The sequence below is a fragment of the Cervus canadensis genome, chromosome 5, assembly GCF_019320065.1.
Source record: "Cervus canadensis isolate Bull #8, Minnesota chromosome 5, ASM1932006v1, whole genome shotgun sequence".
Classification (NCBI taxonomy): Eukaryota; Metazoa; Chordata; class Mammalia; order Artiodactyla; family Cervidae; genus Cervus; species Cervus canadensis.
This window is the reverse complement of record NC_057390.1, coordinates 179236-207032: the sequence shown is the minus strand read 5'-3', so window position 1 is coordinate 207032 and position 27797 is coordinate 179236. Positions and strand designations below refer to the sequence as shown.

At 41.7% G+C, this 27797-nt stretch overlaps 1 protein-coding gene across 2 annotated transcripts; it reads right to left on the bottom strand.

Moving 5' to 3' along the window:
* Nucleotides 1-734: 734 nt before the first annotated feature.
* On the bottom strand, nucleotides 735-27797 carry ZC3H8 (zinc finger CCCH-type containing 8). 2 transcript variants are annotated; one of them, XM_043467703.1, is made up of 9 exons: nucleotides 27627-27797; nucleotides 22797-22893; nucleotides 11105-11336; nucleotides 9745-9875; nucleotides 7644-7766; nucleotides 7028-7139; nucleotides 5699-5808; nucleotides 4735-4784; nucleotides 735-1323 (listed from the first exon to the last, which is right to left on the bottom strand). In XM_043467703.1, the coding sequence occupies exons 1-8, from the start codon at nucleotides 27704-27706 to the stop codon at nucleotides 4755-4757; spliced, it is 915 nt and encodes a 304-aa protein (XP_043323638.1). In that variant the 5' UTR covers nucleotides 27707-27797; the 3' UTR covers nucleotides 735-1323; nucleotides 4735-4754. The 2 variants fall into 2 exon arrangements, with proteins under 2 accessions (XP_043323638.1, XP_043323637.1); XM_043467702.1 differs by lacking the exon at nucleotides 22797-22893 and having other exon boundaries at nucleotides 11105-11331.

The window sequence follows — 27797 nt, the reverse complement described above, 5'->3', positions numbered from 1 at the left end:
CATCACAGCCATGGATGCTGAGAGACGACTTGCTCTCAGCTCACAGACTCCCCATGCTAAGGGCCCAGGATCATCCTTGTTTCTTCCTTTCCCAGGTCTTGTCTGATACACCTCTGCTTGAGTATATTCAATTTCCTTTCTGGCTTTTATGGGGCTAGGTTACAACCAAAATAATTCTGACTCATATTTTCAAACACGGCTTTGCTAAGAAGTGCCACTGATGCTGGCCTCTACTGTACACAGTTAGTGATCCTATTATATGTGATGATGATAGTTTCAGTTTCATTGTATTTTTCTAATCATCATCAGTACTACTAAACAAAAGTACATGCCTAGAAGCTTATTATTTGTGCTTGAAAAATTCTGTATTTGAATATTAAGATATCACCACACTCCTAAACTTTACATTCTACTACAGTTTATGAACCAATGAGAAAGATATCCATTCTTCTGTCTTATCGACAAAAGATTTAGGAACTCCAGGCTTAAGAACGGTACAGGAGAAGTCCCGGCCGTCGCCCCGCAGTGTGCTCCCCGCCCGCTCTGCCCGCTGGCGATCAGCACCCCGTGGCCTGCAAGCTCCAGCCCGGCCCGGCCCGTGCGCGGGTCAGGCTTCCGCGGGGACACACCGTGCCCCCTGAGCGAGGGCAGCAGAGCGCGCGAGGCTGTGAGGCAATCAGGGAATGAAACGTCATCAGTGGAATTTCTATTAAAAAAAAAAAAAAAGAATGGTATAGCAAGAGACACTGTTCCATTTTATTTATAATAGTAGGAAACTGGAAACAACTTTTTTGTCCAACAACAGGAAATGGGTTTTAAAACATCATCAAACCATAATTTAAAACAAAACTATGAGCAACCATTAACAACATGTGAATGTGTTTAATGACATGAAAAGAGCTGTGTATCTACCGTGTACTATCCGGAAGTCTTCTATGAGAAACCTGATGGTTTTCTCTCTTCAAACTCCTATACCTCTTCATCCATCCTTACTCAGTCTAACCTTGCTTCCTATTTTATTGAGAACATGCAATCACTCAGAAGAGACCTCTGCAAGCTACTACTGTAACATCTGCCCACCACCTGGCATCTCTGTCATATACACTCCTCTGTTTCAATGCCTGGAACCACCTTGGTGGAGACCAATCCTTCACTTTTTAGACACCATTCTATCCCTCTGCACTGTCCACAGAAGAGGTGCACTTCAATGTAATGACACAAGGGGGCGCTCTACACCAGGAATCTTGTAAACCACTCCAAATCAAGTCTTGAACAGTCTTCAACGGGCATAGACAGACACAAGCACTCTTCATCCATACGAAGCTACAGAAGAAAACACAAAAACCACATTAGCTGGGGATTTCCCTGGTGGTCCAGTGGTTAAGACCCTGCGCTTCCAATGCAGGGGGCACAGGTTTGATCCCTGGTTGGGGAACTAAGATCCCAATGTCACACAGTGTAGCCAAAAAGACCAAGACAAAAAAAACAAACAAACAAACAAACACACACATCAGCTTGATCAACCTAGCCACACACCCGACCTCTGAAGCTATTAAAAAAAACTGAACTAAACTAACAAAGTAAAAGAGTCCAAAATCATCAAGATGCTCCTGAAGAACAACATTAGAAAAATTATCAAACCATGTGGTGTGGTGCTCAATCATGTTGGACTCATTGCCACTCCATGGACTGTAGCCCACCAGACTTCTCTGTAAATGGAATTTTCTAGCCAAGAATACTGGAGCAGGATGCCATTTCCTACTCCAGGGGATCCTCCCAACCAGCGATCAAGCCCACGTCTCTCCTCTCCTACACTGAGAACAGATTCTCTATCAAACTACAGCAAAATCCAGTAAAGCTCCAGTAATTAAAGCAGTAGAGTATTAGAGAAACAGACAAAAGGAGCAGACAGAGGTCCCAGAAATAGACCTCCATTTGAAGAAACTCAATATACAACATAGAGGCTATTACAAATCAGTGGGGAAAAGCAGTCTTTTCTGTTGAATGGTTCTGGGAGACTGGTTTTCTGTATGGGGAAAAAAGAAAATCAAGTCTTTATCACACCCTGTTAAAAAAAAAAATCAATTAGCCTTAATTCTTCCATTTTCCCTATACCCATAGCCACTCTCTTTTTCGTGAAATCAGTCCAATATACAAATACAGGCAAAAGAGATTAACAGCATTTCACCAAAGCTGAAGCTCAAAAGCTAGTAAGCATAAGAAAAGATGTACAACTTTATGAAAATAAAGCTACATGACACCATTTCTACATCCAGTAAATTGGTCAAAAATTTAAAATCCTGACAATTAAAGCATTGCTGAAGGTCAGTTCAGTTCAGTCGCTCAGTCATGTCTGACTCTTTGTGACCCCATGAACCACAGCACGCCAGGCCTCCCTGTCCATCACCAACTCCCAGAGTTCACCCAAACTCATGTCCACAGAGTCGGTGATGCCATCCAGCCATCTCATCCTTTGTCGTCCCCTCCTCCTCCTGCCCTCAATCTTTCCTAGCATCAGGATCTTTTCAAATGACTCAGCTCTTTGCATCAGGTGGCCAAAGTACTGGAGTTTCAGCTTCAGCATCAGTCCTTCCAAAAAGGACTGATCTCCTTCAGGACGGACTGGTTGGATCTCCTTGCAGTCCAAGGGACTCTCAAGAGTCTTCTCCAAAACCACAGTTCAAAAGCATCAATTCTTTGGCACTCAGCTTTCTTCACAGTCCAACTCTCACATCCATACATTGCCACTGGAAAAACCATAGCCTTGACCAGACGGACCTTTGTTGGCAAAGTAATGTCTCTGCTTTTTAATATGCTATCTAGGTTGGTCATAACTTTTCTTCCAAGGAGTAAGTGTCTTTTCATTTCACGGCTGCAATCACCACCTGCGGTGATTCTGGAGCCCCGAAAGACAAAGTCTGTCACTGTTTCCACTGTTTCCCCATCTATTTCCCATGAAGTGAAGGGACCAGATGCCATGATCTTAGTTTTCTGAATGTTGAACTTTAAGCCAACTTTTTCACTCTCCTCTTTCACTTTCATCAAGAAGCTCTTTAGCTCTTCTTCACTTTCTGCCATAAGGGTGGTGTCATCTGCATATCTGAGGTTATTGATATTTCTCCTGGCAATCTTGATTCCAGTTTGTGCTTCTTCCAGCCCAGTGTTTCTCATGATGTACTCTGCATGTAAGTTAAATAAGCAGGGTGACAATATACAGCCTTGATGAACTCCTTTTCCTATCTGGACCCAGTGTGTTGTTCCATGTCCAGTTCTAACTGTTGCTTCCTGACCTGCGTACAAGTTTCTCAAGAGGCAGGTCAGGTGGTCTGGTATTCCCATCTCTTTCAGAATTTTCCACAGTTTATTGTGATCCACACAGTCAAAGGCTTTGGCATAGTCAATAAAGCAGAAACAGATGTTTTCCTGGTATGCTCTTGCTTTTTCGATGATCCATAGCATGTTGGCAATTTGATCTCTGGTTCTTCTGCCTTTTCTAAAACCAGCTTGAACAACTGGAAGTTCACGGTTCACATATTGCTGCAGCCTGGCTTGGAGAATTTTGAGCATTACTTTACTAGCGTGTGAGATGAGTGCAATTGTGCGGTAGTTTGAATATTCTTTGGCATTGCCTTTCTTTGGGATTGGAATGAAAACTGACCTTTTCCATTTCTGTGGCCACTGCTGAGTTTTCCAAACTTGCTGGCATATTGAGTGCAGCACTTTCACAGCATCGTCTTTCAGGATTTGAAATAGCTCAACTGGAATTCCATCACCTCCACTAGCTTTGTTCGTAGTGATGCTTCCTAAGGCCCACCTGACTTCACATTCCAGGATGTCTGGCTCTAGGTGAGTGATCACACCATCGTGATTATCTGGATTGTGAAGATCTTTTCGGTACAGTTCTTCTGTGTATTCTTGCCACCTCCTCTTAATATCTTCTGCTTCTGTCAGGTTCATACCATTTCTGAAGGTGGAGCAATGGAATTTCTTTTACACAGTTGGTGGGAATAAAAACTGTAAGAGCTACTTTAGAAAAGACTGGCATTAACCTAAGTTTTTTTTTTAATTGGAGAAAAATTGCTTTACAATGTTGTATTGGTTTCTGCTGTACCACAATGTGAATCAGCCGAAAGTATACACAATTATCTTAAGTTTTAAGATGATACAACAATTCTACTTCCTGATTCATACTCAGGACAACTCACATACATTTCCATCAGAAGACAGGTAAAACAGTTATTTAGAGTTTGTATTTTAAAAATGAAAATAACCTCAATGTCCATCAACAGTAGAATGTCTAAATAAACTGTAATATACTCACAGAAAAAAATGCTATACAAGAGTACAAATGAATGACAGTTGCATGCATGTACATGAATGAATCTTAGAAGCATAATGAGTAAAAATAGCAAGTCACCAATAAATGTCTAATATGATACTGTTTAAAATAATATCCAAACCCAAGCATAATATTGTTAACCTTACACATTTTGTAAATCTACAAAGAATAAAACAAGAGAATAAAAATACAAAAAGATAGTGACAAATCCAGAGTGGGAAGTAGATCCACAGTTACCCACATATATATCTACTTAGATGTATCAAATATTTTATAATTCTTTTAAGTGGGATAGGAGCGAGAAAAAGACTTCTATTTGAGAAAATATATGTTCCCCTGCCAATTCCTAGAGACATTTCAGAGGGGGAAAAAAAAGTGCTAAATTTTAATTTTACCTTTTTCATCTATTTTATTTTCACGATGACTTCCTTTCAGGATCCAAAATCTAATATAGAGGGAAAAAAAGTCACACAATCATTTTCACATACTATCTAATTCAGGTACATCATCATACTCTGGTAATTTTCTTTTTTTCTTTTTGTAATTTTCTAAAGATTCCTACATCATTAATCCTGGCAATCACCTAATAATATTTACTAGAAGGGGAATTGGAAAATGACTTCTACATACATCATTTTTTCCTATATATGCTTCATGGTAATAAACCACCAAATATTTGGTATAATTTGTAATTCTAGGATAACTCTTCCTATTTCAAAACTGAAAGCATCCAGAAATGAGGACCTTTGACTTTTCAATATTTGCATATGCTCAAGGGAGTTTTTGCCGCAAGATTAAATAGTTTGGTTTCAAAAGAATCTTTTCTTTTCACTCACATTTCAATTTAATTTTGAAGAGATTTCCTCCAACTCACACATGGAAATGAAAGGACATAAATGACTATTATTTTTCATCTATCTTTTCTTACAATCTGAAAGAGCTTTTGAATAAAACTTTGAAATAATCACTTGAGTATGCTTTGATGTAACTCTAAAATATTTATCAACCAATGATTCTTAACTTTCCTTCAAAGAGTATATCAGAAGTACTATTTCTCCTATTTGCTTTGTTTTCCATTGGTTGACTTAGCTACTAAGGTCGCTAAATACACTGAAGTTTTTAAGAACATTCCAATTTATACCAGCAACAAGTATAAATTTTCCTTTAAGCTACAAGGAAAAACATACAAATGAATAATAATTTTCTATACTGAAGTAAGTTGTTAAATTATCAGTCCTAATATAACCCATATGCTAACCCATGAAGCACTCTGCTTAAATAAATGTCTTTTTAAATTCCCACCCTTAGGTTCAAACGTATTCTTTAAAAAAGAAAAACAAAAATTAAAATTGTACTTACTTTAGCCAACAGCTCTTGTGTCTCATCAGTCAATGGAGCATGTGAAAACTTGCAATATTCTCCCTGATAACATTTTGCTCCTGTATGGTAAAACTTGCAAGGATATTCATGTAACTCAAATGTTAAGGAAGAAAAAAAATTTAATGCTGCTAAAATAGCTTATTATTAATCTAATAACTTTATTTTTCCTACATGAAGTTCTTTTCCACTAGTAGAAACATTAAATTCTCTATGTAAAATATGAGACGACAGGACTTCCCTGGTGGGCCAGTGGCTGAGACTCAGCACTCCCGACGCAGAGGTCCCAGGTTCGATCCCTGGTCAGGGAACTAGAGCCCACATGCTAAAGATCCCACGTGTTGCTACTAAGATCCAGGACAGCCAAATAAATTAATGAATTAGAAATAAAAAAATCCATTCTTAATAAAATAAAGTATGAGAAAATAAATTATTAACTGGGTTATAAGAAAATGAACTTTAGGATGATTATATACATGAAGTTTACTGGCTATCACAGGACAAATTTCTCCCTCATAATCATTCTTAAACTACAGGTATGTTTCACTGATAAGATGAAAGAGGTGCATTTTAAGTACTTTGAGAAATTTGACTATTTTTAAAGCATTCTTTTGAGGTAAGGGAATTAAAGTCAATAACAATGATGTGTCTTGCAAATCTGGATCCTTCATATATTAGGCTTGTTTAAAATGGGATCCATATATACAACTCTGATATTATTTTCCAGGAAAAATTTCTCAAGTTAGGGTTTGAGATTCCTTATATTGAATGTCTTAAAGGAAAACAACTTTTGTGGTAACCAAACATGCAGTTATCCTAAAATGCTATGTTCCATGTTTTCACAGTATGTCTGGACCAATTTATATTTATACTCAAGAGTTACTAAGGGTTACTCTTCAATTAAGGGACAATTAATCTCTGTACAGCACAGAGTATAACAGAAAAGAAGTACTCCCAAACTATGCGATTCCTGCCTCTTTTATGAAGTAGATTTCATAAATATAGATTCAATTCATGGATGTCACAGCAGAAATTCTGAGAAAGTTTTTCTGGGACCTAGAAAGAAAGGTCTCATGACCCTGTTACACTACCCAGTTAGAGAGGACGTACATTTGAGAGAACTTCTAAAGACTCTTTCTTGGGGCAGGGGGGTGGGGGAGGGAATCTGTGAACAATTTAATCACTTCAATACCAAGCTGAGCTTAGATAATATAATTTTGCCATGGTTAAAACATTGGTTTCATTCAAAATTTTACATTCATGTAAACATTTATGAAAAGTAAAGTTACTGTATCTTGTGATAAAGGATATTATGCAAATATAGGCAGTTTTCCCCTCTGGTACAATATCCTTGTACGTAAAACTTACACATTTCCTTTTTCTTCTCTATCTCTGCATCATGATCAAATTTACATTGATCTCCCTGGGCCAAAGGAAGAAACAAGGAAAAGCCATTTCTCACAGTTAAGCCATTATAATTCCTACTTAATTCTGAATAAGCAAATGATTCCAGAAGAAAACAAAGCCTTAGTTAGAAGCAGTATAGTCTGATTTTTAAAGAGCTATTGTAACCGCATTGTATTACATATATTGGCTTGCCATTTATCAAGTCCTTAGCATTTTTAACACAAAGCATTTAAAAAAAATTATCTATTTTCAGAGACATAAAACAAGGTACAAAAATTTCATGGTCTAAAGGTATTAAAATCATACACAGTCTGTTCTCTTATCACTGTGGAATTACATTACTACTTTCTTAAATACAAAAGAATATTTCAGTAAAATTTTCTACTTGAAACCTTTCCAGAAAGAAAACAGTTCTAAAATTATACAAGTATGCTTTTGGAGTGTCTAACAGAAACAGGAGCTAGTTTTAGAACGTTTTTGCTATACCTTACATCTTAATGTACTTTTGCTTACACTATACCTTAATACACTTCCTTTCAAGAAAATATTTACAAATTTGCTTTCCCTGGCGTTGCACCGTATGTTGGTTGATGAACCCCTGACTCATTCTCACAGGCTGCTGCTGCTCTTTAGGTTTCCCATTCTATGAAAACAAAAACAAAAAACTAAATGTGAGAAATAGGAGATTAAACATTTTATTCCATTGTACAAAATTATCTTAACCCACCTTTTAAAACACTAAAAAGTAATTCTTCTGAATTGCCCTTCAGGTAAGACCTGGATTTTTGCACATCATTTGAAACAAATGAATGAATGTCAGTTTCAGTATCATTCCATCACTGAACATTAGTGTTTGTGCAATCTGAATTTTTATTGTATCTTGACTGCATGCTAACCATGTCCGGCTCTTTGTGACCCCATGGACTGCAGCCCGCCAGGCTCCTCTGTCCATGGGACTCTCTAGGCAAGAGTACTGGAGTGGGCTGCCATTTCTTCCTCCATGGGGTCTTCCCCACCCAGGGACTGAACCTGAGTTTCCTGCAGCTCCTGAATTGGTAGGTGCATTCTTTACCTACCAATTCTTTCTTACTGCACCACCTGAAGATTGTAATGTACATGCCCTCACTTAAAAAATTAAAAAATTTTTAAAAGGTAAGTTCCACTCATTGTGATAAACAGTGAAGTCTAAGAACAAGGCTCTTTAGAACACTGGGGACAAACCTCAAAATCAAAAGGTAAACCGAAAGTAGTGTAATCTTTCATTTCAATGACAGGCTCACTAGGTGTGAGCTGAGTATACTGATGAGCTCAAATTAATACACATAATTAGAAACAGACCCTCAAAGATGATGATAAAGGTATGAAAACAAAAGGGGACTTTCATATAAAAACGAAAGGGGAATTTTATTTAGAAATAAACTTTCAGCATGTTAACTTGTGGTACAACTTACAGCACCTACGTGTGGTGTTCCTCCGTAAGGCCTTAGGAATTCCACAAGTACAAAGGGAGCTGACTGTATGCTTACGTGAGCTGCTCTGTAACAATGTCAAAACTCCACTCAGCACTATCAAAACCAGGTGCCTAACAAGTATGCCAGTTTTAACTCTCGGTTTTATTTGACCGTGTGGTTAAATTCTAACAAACATGTTTACAATGTGTTCCTCATGTAGAAGAGCTGTCAGTTATGGTGGAATAATCGCTTGGGTCAATCCAAACCAAAGGAAAGGGAACACCGCCTGAGTCCAGCCCTGCCTGGCCCTGGGTGACCACAGTTAGTCACCTAAACCCTATGGCTTCACACTCGTCTTTTGTAAAACAAATTTTATATAAATACATTTCAGTCTATAATACTTGGTGTTTCTAATATTTTACCAAGCTCTAACTCTTGTGTCCTGAACCAAGCTTCACAAATGGCTGCCATCCAGCTCAGAAGCCCTCAGAAAAGTAGAGTCCAAAGGAGTCACTTACTGCTCTACTGTGATTACATCTGCAGAACAAGAAGAACTTCTAGAGAGCAAAATAAAAACACCACAGGGGGTGGGGGGTCTGGTATCTGGTAGGGGGTGTCTCAAAAATATTCATTTTTAATTTCCAGGGGGAGTCAAAAACCAATAGACCAACGGCCTTTGGAATGCCCTCACAGCTATCTAGGGACGTTCCTGGCAGTCCAGTGGTTTGGGCTTCCCAGGTGGCGTAGTGGTAAAGAATCCACCTGCCAGTGTAGGAAACACATGAGATGTGGGTTCAGTCCCTGCGTTGGGAAGATTCCCTGGAGAAGGAAATGGCACCCAGCCCAGTATTTTTGCCTGGGAAATCCCATGGACAGAGGAGCCTGGCGGGCTGCAGTCCACGGGGTCGCAAAGAACTGGACACGACTGAGCACACATGCACACGTGGCTATCTTCTCTTTTCCCTGCTTCCCACATCTGTTCTTCCACAGTCACAGACAGCACAGCGCTCAGAAATCAGGGGCTTGTGTGCATGTATTCAGGGGCGGCAGGTACGACACTAAGCCTTGAGTGTGAGGAAGGGAGCCTGACAGGGAGAAGGAAGCACGTGGGGACCCGCTGCGGGTGAGGCGACCCCACCAGGGCCTTCCGACACACGTGGACTCTCATACCTGGCCCTGTGCGCCACTGCTCCTCAGGGCAGCATCTCCTCTGTCTCCAGGGCCAGGCCCCTCTCGCTTCAGTTTCTTCCTTTTACCATTCTTGTGAGCAGCTTTAAGGTTTTTATTTTTTCGCTTAACAGCTAAAAACAACAACAACAAAAATTTAACTTAAAGACAATATAAAATGACACTAGCAATTTACTCTTAAGAGGGATATTCTATAATAATGCAGGAGAAGTTCTCCACTATTCAAAAAGTAAAAACTGGGATGATGTGGACCTGTCTTTCCAGCAGCTATGGGATTAATATACTCTAGATCCCAAATTCATTCCTTGTGAAAATATATAAGGCATTGCCAGGAAAAAAAGCAAGATAATTAACAAAATCATTCTTGCGAGCCACCAGCCCAGATTCTTTTTAAGTGTTCAAAGTACGATGGATCTCATTAGGAATTGCTATAGTGCCACCATAGTAAAAGCTTCAAAGGACCTCATATATGGCTACCAGATTATTCACTGAAAACACTTTATATAGATTAAGTTGATCTATAGATCCATTTTAAATAGAAAAACATTTGAACAGGGAAAAAAAGGAGAGGATTAAGAATTTTACTTACAATTGTCCCTTATTGTCATATCTGTGGCTTAATTTTAGTAATCTAAAAGAATATATTCCTGGGGGACTTCCCTGGTGGTCCAGTGGTTAAGAGTCTGCCTTGCAATGTGGGGCACATGGGTCTGACCCTTGGTCATGGAACTAAGATCCCACATGCCACGAAGCAACTAACACTTGATGCAGCCAAACATAAATAAATAAAATAAATATTTATAAAAAGGAATATATTCCTGAGTTTAGTCTCATACACTATTATCCCAGTCTATTCTTCTTCAAAGGAAAGCAACCCGAGAAGGTATTTCCTGTCCTTCACATACTCTGAGGCCAGGGATCTAGCATTGCAAAGTTGTCGTGTCCTCTGCTTTTTTTTTTTCCTTTGAAAATTATTTATTTATTTGTGTGGCCTTACAGGTCTTTGTTGTGCACAGGGGATTTTTAGGTGCCACATATAGGATCTAGTTCCCTGACCAAGGATCGAACCTGGGCACCCTGTATTGGGAGTTCAGAGTCTTAGCTACTGGACCACCAGGGGAGTCCCAAAGTGGTCATCCTTTGAAAACTCTGCTGCACTCTCCACTCCTCTTGCAAACTGAGCATTTGTACACCAAGTGACCAGCTCACATTTGGTGTCAAGATCCAAGAAAATCTGATCTTATCATGAGATAAAATGCAGACCCCACCCCCAATTCCATCCATGGACAACGATGACTACGCCTCCAGGTAACTTTAAATGATCAAACAGTTTGACCCTTACCTTTCTGGGTCCCCTTTGCTGTCTCTTTCTTCACAGATGCTTCTGGACACAGTAAGGACTGAGTGACACTTGCCAACTCTTTAGCTTGTATGTACTGCTGAAGCTCCTTAGCGAAATTATCTTCTGGCTCCTGACTGCATATGTCATCATCACTATATGCATCATAGTCCTTACTTCTTGATTTCCTATGTTGCAAATTTTTTGGAGATGTAGAGCTTCCAGAGTGCCTAAACTAAGTAAAAATTAAATTTTCAAATTTAAAAACCTAGCATGATTTGAAACAATCTGGCCAAGAAGGAGAAATAAAGACTGTGAACTGATCGTTGTTGAAGTTGACTGATGGGAACACAAGAGTTTCATATGCTATTCTTTCTGCTTGTATGCATATGAAATTTTCTGGAATTAAAAAAAAAAACAAAACACATGCATCCATACTTAAAAGATGTTTTGAGGGAAGACTCAATCTGTTCACTGGGTGTACTTTACTAGATTGAAAGACTAAAGCCCCACAACTGAATTATTTGCTATTAAAGAACTACAGTATTATAGTCCACATTTTATTTCTCCTTTTGCATTGACCATCCTTTCACATGGTTTAATTCAGTAACTCGTCATCAAGTGCAAGTAAACTAAAATGGCCCAACTGGAAATCCACTACGCCAGCTACCAAAGTCTACTTCCTCCCGTTAACCCAGAACACTGGTGGCAGGGGATGCGGCAGCAATGATGACAAGAAACCACCAAGCAGCCCAAGCAGCAGACACCTTCCAGCACTCGGCGTAGAAACACTCCCAAGGACAGGTTACACGGGTGTCTATACTTGGAGACACCAGGGTTAATCAAGATTTATTATTACAACCGGTATGGATGATATGTTTCAATTAAACAGTTTATTTGTAAAAAGCCCAGTTGTCAAGTTCAGTTCAGTTGCTCAGTTGTGTCCGACTCTTTGCAACACCAAGGACTGCAGCACGCCAGGCTTTCCTGTCCATCACCAACTCCTGGAGCTTGCTCAAAACATGTCCATCGAGTCCGTGATGTCATCCAACAATCTCATCCTCTGTCATCCCCTTCTCCTTCTGCCTTCAATCCTGCCTAGCATCACCATCTTCTTCAATGAGTCAGCTCTGCATCAGGTGGCCAAAGTATTGGACTTTCAGCTTCAGAATCAGTCCTTCCAATGAACACCCAGGATGGATCTCCTCTAGGAAGGACTGGTTGGATCTTCTTGTGGTACAAGGGACTCTCAAGAGTCTTCTCCAACACCACAGTTTAAAAGAATCAATTCTTCGGCACTCAGCTTTCTTTATGCTCTAACTCTCACATCCATGCATGACTACTGGGAAGACCACAGCTTTGACTAGATGGACCTTTGTTGGCAAAGAAATGACTCTGTTTATTAATATGCTGTCTAGGTTTGTCATGATTTTTCTTCCAAGGAGCAAGTATCTTTTAATTCCGTGGCTGCAGTCACCATCTGCAGTGATTTTAGAGCCCAAGAAAATAGTCTCTGTTTCCATTGTTTCCCCATCTATTTGCCATGAGTGATGGGACCAGATGCCACGATCTTTGTTTTCTGAATGCTGAGTATTAAGCCAGCTTTTTCACTTTCACCAGGAGGCTCTTTAGTTCCTCTTCTCTTTCTGCCATAAGGGTGGTGTCATCTGCATATCTGAGGTTATTGGCATTTCTCCCAGCAAACTTGATTCCAGCCTGTGTTTCACACAGCCCAGCATTTTGCATGATGTACTACTCTGCATATAAGTTAAATAAGCAGGGTGAAAACATATAGCCTTGACGTACTCCTCTCCCAATTTGGAACCACTCCATTGTTCCACGTCTGGTTCTGTTGCTTCTTGACCTGCACAGGAGGCAGGTAAGGTGGTCTGGTATTCCCATCTCTTTTAAGAATTCTCCCCAGTTTATTGTGATCCACATGGTCAAAGGCTGTGGCATAGTAAATAAAGCAGAAATAGATGTTTTTCGGGAATTCTCCTGCGTTTTCTATGCTCCAATGGATGTTGGCAATTTGATATCTGGTTCCTCTGCCTTTTTTCAATCCAGCTTGAACATCTGGAAGTTCATAGTTCACGTACTGTTGAAGCCTGGCTTGGAGAATTTTGAGCATTACTTTACGAACGTGTGAGATGAGTGCAACTGTGCGGTAGTTTGAACATTCTTTGGCATGGCCTTTCTTTGGGACTGGAATGAAAAATGACCTTTTCCAGTCCTGTGGCCACTGCTGAGTTTTCCAAATTTGCTGGCGTATTGAGTGCAGCACTTTCACAGAATCATCTTTTAGGATTTGAAATAGCTCAACTGGAATTCCATCACCTCCACTAGCTTTGTTCATAGTGATGCTTCCTAAGGCCTTCTTGACTTGGCATTCCAGGATGTGTGACTCTAGGTGAGTGATCACACCATCATGGTTATCTGGGTCATGAAGATCTTTTTTGTATAGTTCTTCTGTGTATTCTTGCCACCTCTTCTTCATATCTTATGCTTCTGTTAGGTCTATACTGTTTCTGATCTTTATTGTGCCCATCTTGACATGAAACGTTCCCTTGGTATCTCTAATTTTCTTGAAGAGATCTCTAGTCTTTCCCATTCTACTGATTTCCTCTATTTCTCTGCATTGATCACTGAGGAAGGCTTTCTTATCTCTCCTTGCCATTCTTTGGAACTCTGCATTCAGATGGGTGTATCTTTCCTTTTCTCCTTTGCCTTTTACTTTTCTTCTTTTCTCAGCTATTTGTAAGGTCTCAGGCAACCATTTTGCCTTTTTTTTTTGCATTTCTTCTTCTTGGAGATGGTCTTGATCACAGCCTCCTGTACAATGTCACAAACCTCCATCCATAGTTCTTCAGGCCCTCTATCAAATCTAATCCCTTGAATCTATTATCATGTCCACTGTCTAATTGTAAGGGATTTGATTTAGGTCATACCTGAATGGTCTAGTGGTTTTCCCTACTTTCTTCAAGTCTGATTTTGCAATAAAGGAGTTCATGATCTGAGCCACCATCAGCTCCTGGTCTTGTTTTTGCTGACTGTATAGAGACTCTTTATCTTTGGCTGCAAAGAATATAATCAGTTTGATTTCAGTATTGACCATCTGGTGATGTCTGTGTGTAGAGTCTTCTCTTGTGTTGTTGGAAGAGGGTGTTTGCTATGACCAGTGCACTGTCTTGGCAAAACTCTGTTAGCCTTTGCCCTGCTTCATTTTGTACTCCAAGGCCAAACTTGCCTGTTACTCCAGGTATCTCTTGACTTCCTACTTTTGCATTCCAGTCCCCTATGATGAAAGGACATCTTTTTTGGATGTTAGTTCTAGAAGGTCTTGTAGGTGTTCATAAAACCATTGAACTTCAGCTTCTTTGGCATTAGTGGTTGGGGCATAGACTTGGATTACTGTGATATTGAATGGTTTGCCTTGGAAACTAACAGATCTCATTCTGTCATTTTTGAGATTGCAAGTTTATCACAATAAACTGGAAAATTCTGAAAGAGATGGGAATACCAGACCACCTGACCTGCCTCTTGAGAAATATGTATGCAGGTCAGGAAGCACCAGTTACAACTAGACATGGAACAACAGACTGGTTCCAAATAGGAAAAGGAGTTCATCAAGGCTGTATATTGTCACCCTGCTTATTTAACTTATATGCAGAGTACATCATGAGAAATGCTGGGCTGGAGGAAGCACAACGTGGAATCAAGATTGCCGGGAGAAATATCAACAATCTTAGATATGCAGATGACATCACCCTTATGGCAGAAAGTGAAGAAGAACTAAAGAACCTCTTGATGAAAGTGAAAGAGGAGAGTGAGAAAGTTGGCTTAAAACTCAACATTCATAAAACTAAGATCATGGCATCTGGTCTCATCACTTCATGGCAAACAGACGGGGAAACAGTGGCTGACTTTATTTTATTGGGCTCCAAAATCACTGCAGATAGTGACTGCAGCCATGAAATTAAAAGACACTTACTCCTTGGAAGAAAAGTTATGACCAACCTAGACAGCATATTAAAAAGCAGAGACATTACTCTGCCAACAAAGGTCCATCTAGTCAAGGCTATGGTTTTTCCAGTGGTCATGTATGGATGTGAGAGTTGGACTATAAAGTAAGCTGAGCAGAGAAGAATTGATGCTTTTGAACTGTGGTGTGGAGAAGACTCTTGAAAGACTTCAAGGAGATCCAACCAGTCCATCAAGTTTGTGTATACTGCGGGAGTTGGTGATGGACAGGGCAGCCTGGCGTGCTGCAGCCTACAGGGTCCCACAAAGCGTCGGGCACGACTGAGCGACTGTGCTGAACGCATTTTGGGCTCTTCTGTTGACTATGAGGGCTACTCCATTTCTTCTGAGGGATTCTTGCTCACAGTACTAGATATAATGGTCATCTGAATTAAACTCACCAATTCCTAAAATGTCAATACTCACTCTTGCCATCTCCTGTGTGACCACTTCCAATTTACCTTGATTTATGGACCTAATATTCCAGGTTCCTATGCAATATTTTCTTTAAAGCATCGGGTTTTACTTCCATCACCAGTCACATTCACAACTTCGTGTTGTTTTCACTTTGGCTCTGTCGCCTCATTCTTTCTGGAGTTATTTCTCCACTCTTCTCCAGTAGCATATTGGGCACCTACCGACCTGGGGAGTTCATCTTTCAGTGTCTTTTTTGCCTTTTCATACTGTTCATGGGGTTCTCAAGGCAAGAATACTGAAGTGGTTTGCCATTCCCTTCTCCAGTGGACCACATTCTATCAGACCTCTCCACCATGACCTTGGGTGGCCCTACACGGCATGGCTCATAGTTTCACTGAGTTAGACAAGGCTGTGATCCATGTGATCAGTTTGGTTAGTTTTCTGTGATTGTGGTTTTCATTTCTGTCTGCTCTCTGATGGATAAGGAAAAGAGGCTTGTGGAAGTTTCCTGATGGGAGAGACCGACTCTGGGGGAATCTGGGTCTTGTTCTGATGGGCAGGGCCATGCTCAGTTCGTCTTTAATCCAAATATCTGTTGATGGGTGGGGCTGTGAGGAGAACTAAATTTACCTTGGTTTCAGCCTTTCACATAATTTAGCAGGCTAAGAAAGTGAAGTCACTCAGTCATGTCTGACCCTTTGCGACCCTGTGGACTGTAGCCCAGCAGGCTCCTCCATCCATGGGATTCTCCAGGCAGGAATACTGGACTGGGTTACCATTTCCTTCTCCAGGGGATCTTCCTAACCCAGGGATTGAACCCAGGCCCCCCACATTGCAGGCAGATGCTTTACCCTCTGAGCCACCAGGGAAGCAGGCACAGGGAGAACCGAAGAGAGTCATTCAGCGAGCAACAGTGGACATGGAGTTTAGCACAACCATGGGGCTCCAGTCAGTGCATCTGAATCAAAGCATTACAAGGACCCAGGTGAGCGCTGTCACATGTCCCCCACCTCACCCCACCCTCCAAGACCCACGGGCCTGCAGTCCTGAAGCAGCCCTTTTCTCTACAAGCAGCAACAGAAGTGACTTACTTGTGTTAAATGAAGAGAGGAGATGACTTGGTAACATTATAAAGCCAGGACAATCATCAGCTATGCCGCCTCATTATACATTAGGGAAAGTGAGAGTGCTCTTCACTCAGTCGCGTTCGACTCTCTGCCACCCCATGGACTGTAGCCCAATGTGCTCCTCTGTCCATGGGATTCTCCAGGCAAGAATACTGGAGTGGGATGCCATGCCCTCCTCCAGGGGATCCTCCTGACCCAGGGATTGAACCAACGCCTCTTATGTATCTCTGGCATTCGCAGGTGCGTTCTTTACCATCTGAGCCACCAGGGAAGCCCATACATTAGAGAAGCATTTCTAATGGACATGATTCTTTTCAGAGGGCACTGAGATACACAACACATTAACACAAGGATTGCTTAAATATGTCCTCATGCAGCTGCTATAAACTCACTGCTCTGATGGCTGTTGTTCTGTATATAACTTAGAAACTGTAAGAACACAATATTACAACTTATCCCCGTTTCATAAGAAAGTCTGAAGTATTTTTCTCCTCTTTTAAGTAAAAGATTTTCTTGTGCTTGATTCAGAATGGTTTATAGAACTAGTATGGCCTCCTGAAATTCCACAGAAATAAAAGTATAGAAATGTAAAAATTAATAGTCTCAAAAGAGTGTGTGCATAGGGAGCGGGAAAATGAAGTACAATTCGTCAGGAAGGAATTAAGAAGGGTTCAACAAATTCCTGGCAAATTTTTGACAAACATAAAGCAAGGTATAATTTGGAGGTTGGGCTTAGGTTGCAGTGTGAGAAATAGGGCTATAAACAAGAATGAACTAAAATGCTACATTAAAAAAAAAAAAAGCTATTGTAACAAATTATCTCTGACCACCCCCTCTCAACCCAGAATATAATCAAACAAAAATTTACCCCATGCAAAAGAGAGGGTATTCTCTAAAGAAATTTATTAAAATGTCTGATAAGTGCCAAGTCTTCTTATATGAGTACTAAGAAATCACAGGGACTTTTACACATTATACTTACCGCAGATCTCAAAGTTATGTTTTATGTTCATCACTCTGTCAACATAATATTTAGACCTACAACACAATAATGAGACCTACTGCTGGATCTAATTATTTAGTACATGAACAAAGAATATATTACTCTTACCTCATTTCTTAATATTTTGATAACTGTGTTTCAATAGAATAAACTTCCATTATAACCCAACATATTTTATTTCATTCACTTAAAAATATTTTTCTGAGAAGGGGCCCAAGAGCTTTGCCAGACTGCCAAAGGGGATACATGGCAGATAAAGGGTTAAGAACGACTATGCTGCTGGAAGCCTACAGATGCGCACAGCCCACTCAGGTATCAAGCGCCCAATCAGGCTTCCCATTGAGAAGAAATGCCTATGGAGACTCACCAAGAGACCAGCAAAGGACTTTCATCGACTTTCCAGACCTTTCTTAATTCAAAGGACACAAAGAAAAACAAAAGCAGGGATTCCCTGGTGGCTCAGTGGTGAAGACAGTGCCGGAGACACAGGCTGAATCCCTGATCCAGGAAGATCCTACGCGCTACAGAGCAACTAGGCCCGTAGCCACAACTGTCGACCTGTGCTCCAGAGCCCACGCTCTGAACAGAGGCCACTGCAATGAGAAGTCTGAGAGCAAAGCAAATGAGATCGAGAGCAGAAAACAAAAAAGCAGGAAAAAGAAAACCAGGCCCAGAAGAAGAAATACAATTCCAGGAAAAGAAAAGAACACAAAATTTTTAAACAAATACACAAAGATATCAAGATGGTATTTTTTCTTTAAATGCTAGAAAGTTATAACAAGACAGCAGAACAAGAAAGAACCCTTGAATCATTAAATTATGACTCATGAAATGAAGATAAAGAGGAAGTTTCTTAGAATATAAAGATAAAAGACAAAGAATAAAAATAAAACACATTCCCTGTGTATGAAGGGTATGAATAGTCTCACCAAATACTTAAGCACAATGAATGAGAAGATTCATAGTCTCTAACAATACTGAGAATAAAGAGAAGAATCTAAAAGCTCCCAGAACAGGATGCTTACAAAATGACTAGAACCAGACTGGCAAGACGTCACACTGGCGACAAGGACAGCAGAAGAAAATGGGGCGAATAACCTCAAGCTTAATTCTATTTCAGCCAAAATACCTATCAGCTATGTGGATAAAGTCAGTATTTTCAGAAACGTTCACAAGAACTCAAAAGCTTTATCCCAGGCATTCCCTATATAACAGAGCATGCCAGCTAAATGAAAATAAGTTAGAAATCATGCTTAAAAAAAAAAAGACGTAATTCACAAAAGCCTCATCAGACACCCAGCATTAAATCTAACAAAAGGTATATAATATATCTACAAAGAAATTTATAAAACACTGCTAAGACAATTAAAAAAGGACCTAAAGACTGGACAATCCAATACTCTAAAGATGCCAATTCTCTCCCAAATGATCTACAGTCTCAATGCATTCCCAAGTGAAAGTCCCACCAGGGTTTTCTGTGGAACTTGGTAAACTATTTCTAAACGTTATATGGAAATACGAAGGGCTGAGAACAGCCGAGACAGCTGAAGAAGAAAACAGCGTGCGACGACGTGCCTGCCTGACACCCAAACCATCATCACTGAGCTACACTGATCAATGCAAGGAGGCCTCGAGGGGAGGTGCAGACACATACACCAGCGGATGAGAACAGACTCTAGAAATGGATCCATCAGAACACAAGCACGTTTTTTTCCCAAACACTTGATTTTTGACAACAGTGACACTGAAGATTCATGGGGGGAAAAGAACCACCTTTTCCCCCAGTGAATGGTGTTGGAACAACTGGGTAGGATAATGGAAAAAAAAGTAATCCACAATCTGTCCCCTCTACCTCATAGTAAACACAAAAAAATTTTTTAAACACAAAAATTAATTGTGATTATAAACTTAAATGGAAAAGGAAAAACAACAAAACTTTTAGATCACACTGTATGGGAATATTTTTATTATCTCAGAATACGTAAAAAAAAAACACATAAAGCATTAACTATGAAGAAAAGATGAATAAACTTGAATACACTAAAATCATTTTAACCTGTTATCAAAAATTGCTATTAACTTGGGAAAAAAGCTACAATATGAGCTGATACTTGCAACACATAATCCACACAGGGCAGGGGGAAAAACAATCCCCTATATCCAGAATAAAGGAAAAAGAAAAAAAAGCAAAAAGACTTAAGCTGACACACAAAAAAGGGAAATCGAAATTGGACAAATATGAAAAGATGCTCCATCTTTTTTTTTTTTTTAAGATGCTCCATCTTAACAGTAATCAATAAAATGCAAACTAAATGACAATGAAGGTATCTCACCAGAGGGCAAAATTTAAGGAAGTGTGGAGATATCTGTGTAGAAATACAGACTCTCATATACCACCTTTGGAATAAAAATCAGTAGAATGACTTTGGAATACAGCTTGGCATCATGGCAAAGGGAAAGATGCTCACCCTCTAAGACCCAGCGGTGCTACTCCAAGGTAATGCAGAGGCGAAGTACAGCAGGAGGCGACTGAGATGGAGCAGCGCCGGTCACAGCCTCCAAAGCTGGAAGTGAGGCCAAACGTCAGCACCCAGTATACTCCAATGATGGAGTGCTACGCAGTGAAGAAGATGAACAAATGCACACACCACTTGTGTGCACTATGCATATTCTGTAAGTATACATTATGCATACTATGAGTCTCAAAAATATAACGTTAAGAAAAAGGACACATACAACACAAAAGGACACATACAACACTATTCTATCAAGTGAAAAAACAGCCACAAGAAAACGGCACTCTTGAGGACAGCATTAGCAGGAAAACTGCAAAGAAGAAGCAAGTGATTAGTACACAAGTTGGGATAGGACTCATCTCTGGAAGGAAAAAAAGGAACACGACTGAGAAAAGGAGGCATGAGAAGCGCTGTGGGTAGAGCTTTCTTGGACTCAGTGTTTACTTGAGTTCACTTTTTAATTAACTGTGATACACTTACGTTTTATACACTTGTAAGGAAAGAGCCTGGCCTGAAGTAAGCCTAGTTACAACTAATCCAGGTGTCTACATTCTCACAGTATTGTTTCTGAGAAACTCCTTAAGATAACCATAGAAGGTTGTATCTGCCTGTATCCTGTATGGGGTTATATATGTAGTGGGGACCTTTAAGTGGCCTTATGTGATTAATACTAAAATTTTTTAAGTAATATGATTTACTTATTTTGGCTGTGCTGGGTCTTCACTGCTGTGCGCAGGCTCTCTCCAGCTGCGGCGCGTGAGGGTCATCTGCGGCGCCGGGGGGTCATCTGCGGGGCGTGAGGGTCATCTGCGGCGCGTGGGGGTCATCTGCGCACGTGGGGGTCATCTGCAGCACGAGGGGGTCATCTGCGGCGCGTGGGGGTCATCTGCGGCGCGTGGGGGTCATCTGCGCGCGTGGGGTCATCTGCAGCGCGTGGGGGGTCCATCTGCGGCGGCGCGGCGCGTGGGGGTCATCTGCGCGGCGCGTGGGGTCATCTGCAGCGCGTGGGGTCATTGTGGGGGTCATCTGCGGGGCCATCTGTGGGGGTCATCTGCGGCGCGTGGGGGTCATCTGCGGCGCGTGGGGGTCATCTGCGTGCGTGGGGGTCATCTGCGGCGCGTGGGGGTCATCTGCGGCGCGTGGGGGTCATCTGCGGCACGTGCGCGTCTCACTGCAGCGGCTGGTGGCTTGTGGGCTCTAGCGCGTGGGTGCAGTAGTGGCGGTGCACAAAGAGGTGTTTTGCTTTTTTTGCTGTGCTGTGTCTTTGTTGCCACACAGGCCTTTCTCTAGTTTTAGGCTTCTCAGTGCAGTGGCTTCTCCTGTTGTGGAGCAGGGGCTCAGTAGCTGCAGCTCCCCGGCTCTACAGCACAGGCTCAGCGGCTGTGGAACACAGCCTTAGTTGCTCTGCAGCATATGGAATCTTCCTTGAGGAGGGATCGAACCTGTGTCCTCTGCCTTGGTGGGCGAATTCTTATCCATTGCACCACCAAGGAAGTCCAAAAAAAAATTTTTTTTTAAGTAGTAAAAAGGTCTGGGAAATTCAAGCTATCATTTCTCAGTTTCAATTAGGGCTCTTGTCTACAGCAGCCATATATGCCCCAAAGGGCAAAAGAAGTTATGTACTTGGGTAGCTGAGAGGCTTTCTGAGATGAAAATGCTGAACTTTCAGCCCTGTATCCTTATATAAAGCTGAGTATAACAGTATCATATTAAAGGCCATGTGTGTCTTGCAGATCTCACCGCCAATTTGAACTCATTCTTTTGTAGTGTGTTAAAGTTCACAGTAACAAAAGTTCCAAAAGAGAAAAAGCAAGAGAGAAGCAGATATTGGCTTTGCTGTGGGTTGGCTGTGTCCTCCCCAAATTGAAGTCCTAACCGCCCAGTACCTTAGAACATGACCACATTTGGAAATAGGGTCATTATATGTATAATTAAAGATGAGGTCATTAGGATAGGCTTTAATCCAATATGTCTTGTGTCTTTATAAAAGAGGGGAATTTAGACATAGACCTATTCACACAGGTAGAAAGCCTTTCGGAGCATGAAGGTAAAAATCAAGATGATGCTTCTGGAAGCCAAGCCAAGGGGGACCAAAGACTACCAGCAAGCCAACCAGAAGCTAGGGGAGAGGCACGGAACCAACTCTTCCTCACAGCCTTATGAAGGAACCAACCCTCCTAACAGCTTGGTCTTGGACTTCCAACCTCAAGAACCATAAGACAATAAATTTCTGTTGTTTAAGTCACCACTCAGTATGTGGTACTTTGTTATGGCAGTCCTAGCAAACTAATACAATTTTTAAGCTGTAAGTCACTAAGGCTAGCTAAGGTAGCAAATCAAAACTTTAATTTGAAAAGAAAGAAGCTTTTGAAATTGTTTACAACCACTTCAGAGATAGAGAAAACAAAAGTAAAAGCAATGCACTAAAATCAGTTCATGTTAAATGACAAAAAAGTTCTTAAATGATTAATTCTTTAAAAAGTGTAACCAGTTTCCCTTTGATATAAGTAACCTTGTCTCAAATGCTGACTAAAATGAGACAAACAGAATCTCTGATTAATTTCTCACACCCTTTCCTGTCTGTTTTTTTCAATACACCAACTTAGTCTTACTTTTTCGGGAATTTGCTCACATTCCAGTTTTACTTTCCATTTTATTTTCTCTTCTTGTGTTTCTTCAATTTCTGTATCATCTATTTCACCACTGATTCTATAGCAAAAATACCAAATAACACAAAAGGGTTTTCAACCTGAAAAGGGCTCATACCACAGCATTAATATCCACTGCTTTGGTTTACCTTCAACCTGCCCTCAAAGAAATTCCAAAATCAGATTCTACTCCAAATATTTCAGGGCAACGTACAATATTATGATAAGCAGTAAATGTCAACATACGTTTATGAGTAAACTGCAAAGCTTAAACTTTAAATTACATAATCTTAATAGTCAACTATTAGCAGCTAAATAAATCATCTATTCTTTCAAAAAATACTGAGAATCCACCATATACCAGGCTCTGGGTCTTAAATCCTGGGATATAACAATGAAAAAGACCTTGTTCCCAAGGTCTGAGAACTTTCTGAGAACTTTCTATCTACTTGGGAGAAAGAAAGAAAGACCTTTCGATATGGGGTGATAATAACTGGTGTATACAATGGAATATTACTCAGCCATTAAAAAGAATACATTTGAATCAGTTCTAATGAGATGGATGAAACTGGAGCCCATTATACAGAGTGAAGTAAGCCAGAAAGATAAAGACCAATACAGTATACTAATGCATATATATGGAATTTAAAAAGATGGTAATGATAACCCTATATGCAGGACAGAAAAAAAGACACAGATGTATAGAACAGACTTTTGGACTCTAGGAGAAGGCGAGGGTGGGATGATCTGAGAGAATTGCATTGAAACATGTATATTATCAAGTGTGAAACAGATTGCCAGCCGAGGTTGGATGCATGAGACAAGTGCTCGGGCCTGGTGCACTGGGAAGACCCAGAGGGATCAGGTGGAGAGGGAGGTGGGAGGGGGGATCAGGATGGGGAACACATGTAAATCCATGGCTGATTCATGTCAATGTATGGCAAAAACCACTACAATATTGTAAAGTAATTAGCCTCCAACTAATAAAAATAAATGGAAAAAAAAAAGAACTGGTGTATATATGAGGAACATTTTTAAACCTAAGATATGGGGACCGACTGAGAAGGCAATGGCACCCCACTCCAGTACTCTTGCCTGGAAAATCCCATGGAGGAGCCTGGTAGGCTGCGGTTCATGGGGTTGCTAACAATCATATACAACTGAGCGACTTCACTTTCACTTTTCACTTTCATGCATTGGAGAAGGAAATGGCAACCCACTCCAGTGTTTTTGCCTGGAGAATCCCAGGGACGGCAGAGCCTAATGGGCTGCCATCTATAGGGTCACACAGAGTCAGACATGACTGAAGTGACTTAGCATGGGGACCAAAGGTTTTCTGAACCTAAAAGATATGTAAGAATTGAAAACAAAGAAGAATGTCAGGGAGAAGAATATTTCAGGTAGAATTCAGGGTACCTTCTGAGGTCAGAAGAGAGCCAAACTTATATTCAAGCGAGAAGATCAAAAAGGAATGTTGTTGGGACTTCCCCAGCGGTCTGGTGGTTAAGACTCTGCTTTCAATGCAGTTGGATCCCTGGCTGGGGAACTATGATCCCATATGCTGTATGGCATGGCTAAGAATATATTTTTTAAAAAAAGAAAGAAAAGTTGTTCTCAGGGTCACTAGAACTGAGAAGATGAACAAGCAGAGACCGTCTTAGATGACTACTAGAGGATATTCCAACAAAACTAAAAACAAACCTAAGAAAGATGAAAATGGGAACTATAAGAAACAAAGAGGCCAATAAAATATACAGGTAAACCTAAATAATGGTAGATGCTGTAGACACAGAGTGGAGAAGGGAATGGCAACCCACTCCAGTATTCTTGCCTAGAGAACTCCATGGACAGAGGAGACTAGTGGGCTACAGTCCATGGGGTTGCAAGCAATCAGACATGACTAAGCGATTAACACACACATAGACACAGGGGGCTGAAGCCAAGTAGTGACTATGTGATAAAAGCTTAAGGCCTGAGTTACAAGGGCAAAGACTAGACAATTTCAAAAGAACATGCTGCAAGTAGAAAGTACTGCCAGCACAGAACTGTGAATAGTGACTCTGCACTTCTTTCAGAGTTACAGGAGGAGCTGGGACCTTAGTTTCATCCAATCCAACAGTTACTACACTCATCTGTCCTGCGTCACATCCATCACATGAGGGCCCAAGGCCATTGTTAGGAGAGCCAACAAACCAAATGCTGTGGACTAGCACTGGTGTAGTTTCTAGTCATGAACTGTCTTTTTTAGGAAGCAAACTCTCCTTAGGCAAAGCATTTGACGCGCTTTATGCCTACTCTGTGCCGGCTGCTGTTCCATGCACATTAGACACACCACAACAGCCCTCCACATACATACTACTGTTAAAAAGCCCATTTTACAGGTAAGAAAACTGAATACGGAATGTTTACAAAACATATCAGAAATCTAGCAGAGCAGAACTGAGATTTGAGTTCAGGCAGGCAGAACCAACTTCCTATTCAAAACGTCTACTAGGGACTTTCCTGGCAGTCCAGTGGTTAAGACTTCACACTGCCTCTGTGGGGGGCACGGGTTCCATCCCTGGTCTGGTCAAGGAATTCAGATCTTGAATGTCACTTGGCCAAAAGAAAAAAGAAGAGGCAATTAAAATACTTACTAGGAGTAGCAGTGTTAGTCACTCAGTCAGGCCCGACTCTTTACGACCCCATGGATTGTAGCTCACCAGGCTCCTCTGTCTATGGGATTCTCCAGGCAAAAATACTGGAGTGGGTAGCCATTCCCTTCTCCAGGGGATCTTCCTGCCCCAGGGACTGAACACGGGTTTCCTGCATTGCAGGCAGATTTTTTACCATGTGAGCCACCAGGGAAGCCCGAAGTATCTACTAGACAAAATCTTATATCCAAAATTGAACTCTTGATACAATCCCCCTGCAATCTTAAACAGCAACTCTAACCTAATGATACAAACCATAAATCTTGAAGTCGACCTTAATTCCTCTCTCATATTCCCCATCCAGTCTTCAAAATACATCCTTACCTGATCACTTAAAAAAAAAAAATCTAGCCATGTGCCCTTTATTGAGCTTCGCCCCAACTGCTCAGTAGTAAAGAATTCACCTGACAATGCAGGAGACCCCGGGTTCAATCCCTGGGTCAAGGAAGATCCTGGAGAAGGAAGTGGCAACCCACTCCAGTATTCTTACCTGGAAAATTCCATGGACAGCGGAGCCTGGCGGGCTACAGTCCATGGGGTTTCAAAGAGTTGGACATAACTGAGCGACTTTAAAAATTTTTTTATTTATTTTTAATTATTTTTGGCTTTGCTGGGTCTTCCTTGCTACAGCATATGCTTTCTCTAGTTTTGGAGCTCCGGGATCTCACTGCAGTGACTTCTCTGGCTGCGGAGCATGAGCTGAAGGACACAAAGGCTTCAGTAATTGTGGTGCACAGATAGTTGCTCTGGGGCATGTGGGATCTTCCCTGACCAGGGATTGAACCGGTTTCCCACACATTACAAGGCAGACTCCTAACCACTGGATCACCAGAGACGCCCCAGACCTGACCACTTCTTGCTACGAACTCTAGGATCCCAACTACTCCTGGCCACTGCAGTCTACTCTCAACAACCAGATGGTCCTGCTAATGTGTAGGTCTCAGCTAAAAACCCTCCTATACTTACCTCTCACCTCACTCAAGGTAAAAGCCAAAGTTCTCATCATGGTAACTGCAAGTCCCTACACAATCTGTCCCTCCCCATCCGCCCTCCATTCCAATACCTCTCAGGTTCTTCTCTTCCAGTCCCACCTTTCTTCCTCACCACTGCAGTTGTCATTCTGGCCACTCTGCTTCCATCACAGCAAGCCTACTCCAGCTCAGGACCTTTACATGAATACTCTTCCCACTACATGATCAACCTCTCTCGCCTCCTTCCTGCCCCTACTCAAATATTCCTCATCAATGTTATTAGTAAACGTTCCTTAACTACCTTCTTTAAAAGACCTACATCTTCCCTACCATCTCATCCTCCCTTACCCACTACTCAGCTTTCACTTTCTCCATGGCAGTCTCTACCTCTTTAAACATAAAGGAAATAATACACCCCAATGGAGTTCGCTGCTTTATTATGGTCTTTAGGCTTTTTCGGGCTTCCCTGGTAGCTCAGATGTTAAAGCGTCTGCCTGCAGTGCGGGAGACCCAGGTTCGATCCCTGGGTTGGGAAGATCACCTGGAGAAGGAAATGGCAACCCTCTCAAGTACTCTTGCCTGGAAAACTCCATGAATAGAGGAGCCTGGTGGGCTACAGTCCATGGGGTCGCAAAGAGTCGGACAGGACTGAGCAACTTCACTTCACTTAGGCTTTTTCAATGACTACTCGCTGTTTATCCTTCACGACTCATTTTTTTCTACCGAAGAACGCCCAGCACGTGTAGTGAGAACCACAAATGATCTCTGTCCCTCCGGGAGCTGACGGTCTGGAAGGCTACTGGGACTGCAGGCGGGCTCCCTCCCAGCCAGAAAGACCTGGGCGCGGAGAAAGGGGAGCATCCTGAACCTCCCCCGCCCCCACCCCGATCGCCGCCTGAACCCCGCCGCTCCCCGGGCCCAGGTTCCCCGCGCCTCTGGCCGCGGCGGTCTGCGAATCGGGACCCAACCCCGGCTTTAACTCCTGCCCCCGAACGACCTCTGGGCGCCGGGTCGACCCACGCGCTCCACGCCGGACCTCACGGCGCCGCCCCCGCGGACTCCCGGAGCAACTAAGAGGCGGAACCCGGCTGCAGCCCCTGCGTTCAAAGCATGAAAAGACTAGACGTCACCTTTGGTCAGAATCCGTGGCGGACTTCTTGCCAAGAGCCGGGTTTGGGGGTTTGGAGAAAAGATTCTCAAAGTCCATCATTCTCTTCGGCGCCGGCGCAGGGGAGCTACAAAGAAACAAGCCCGGCGCGAGGAGGTCCCACACCACGCTGCTCGCCGCCCGTAGGTCACAC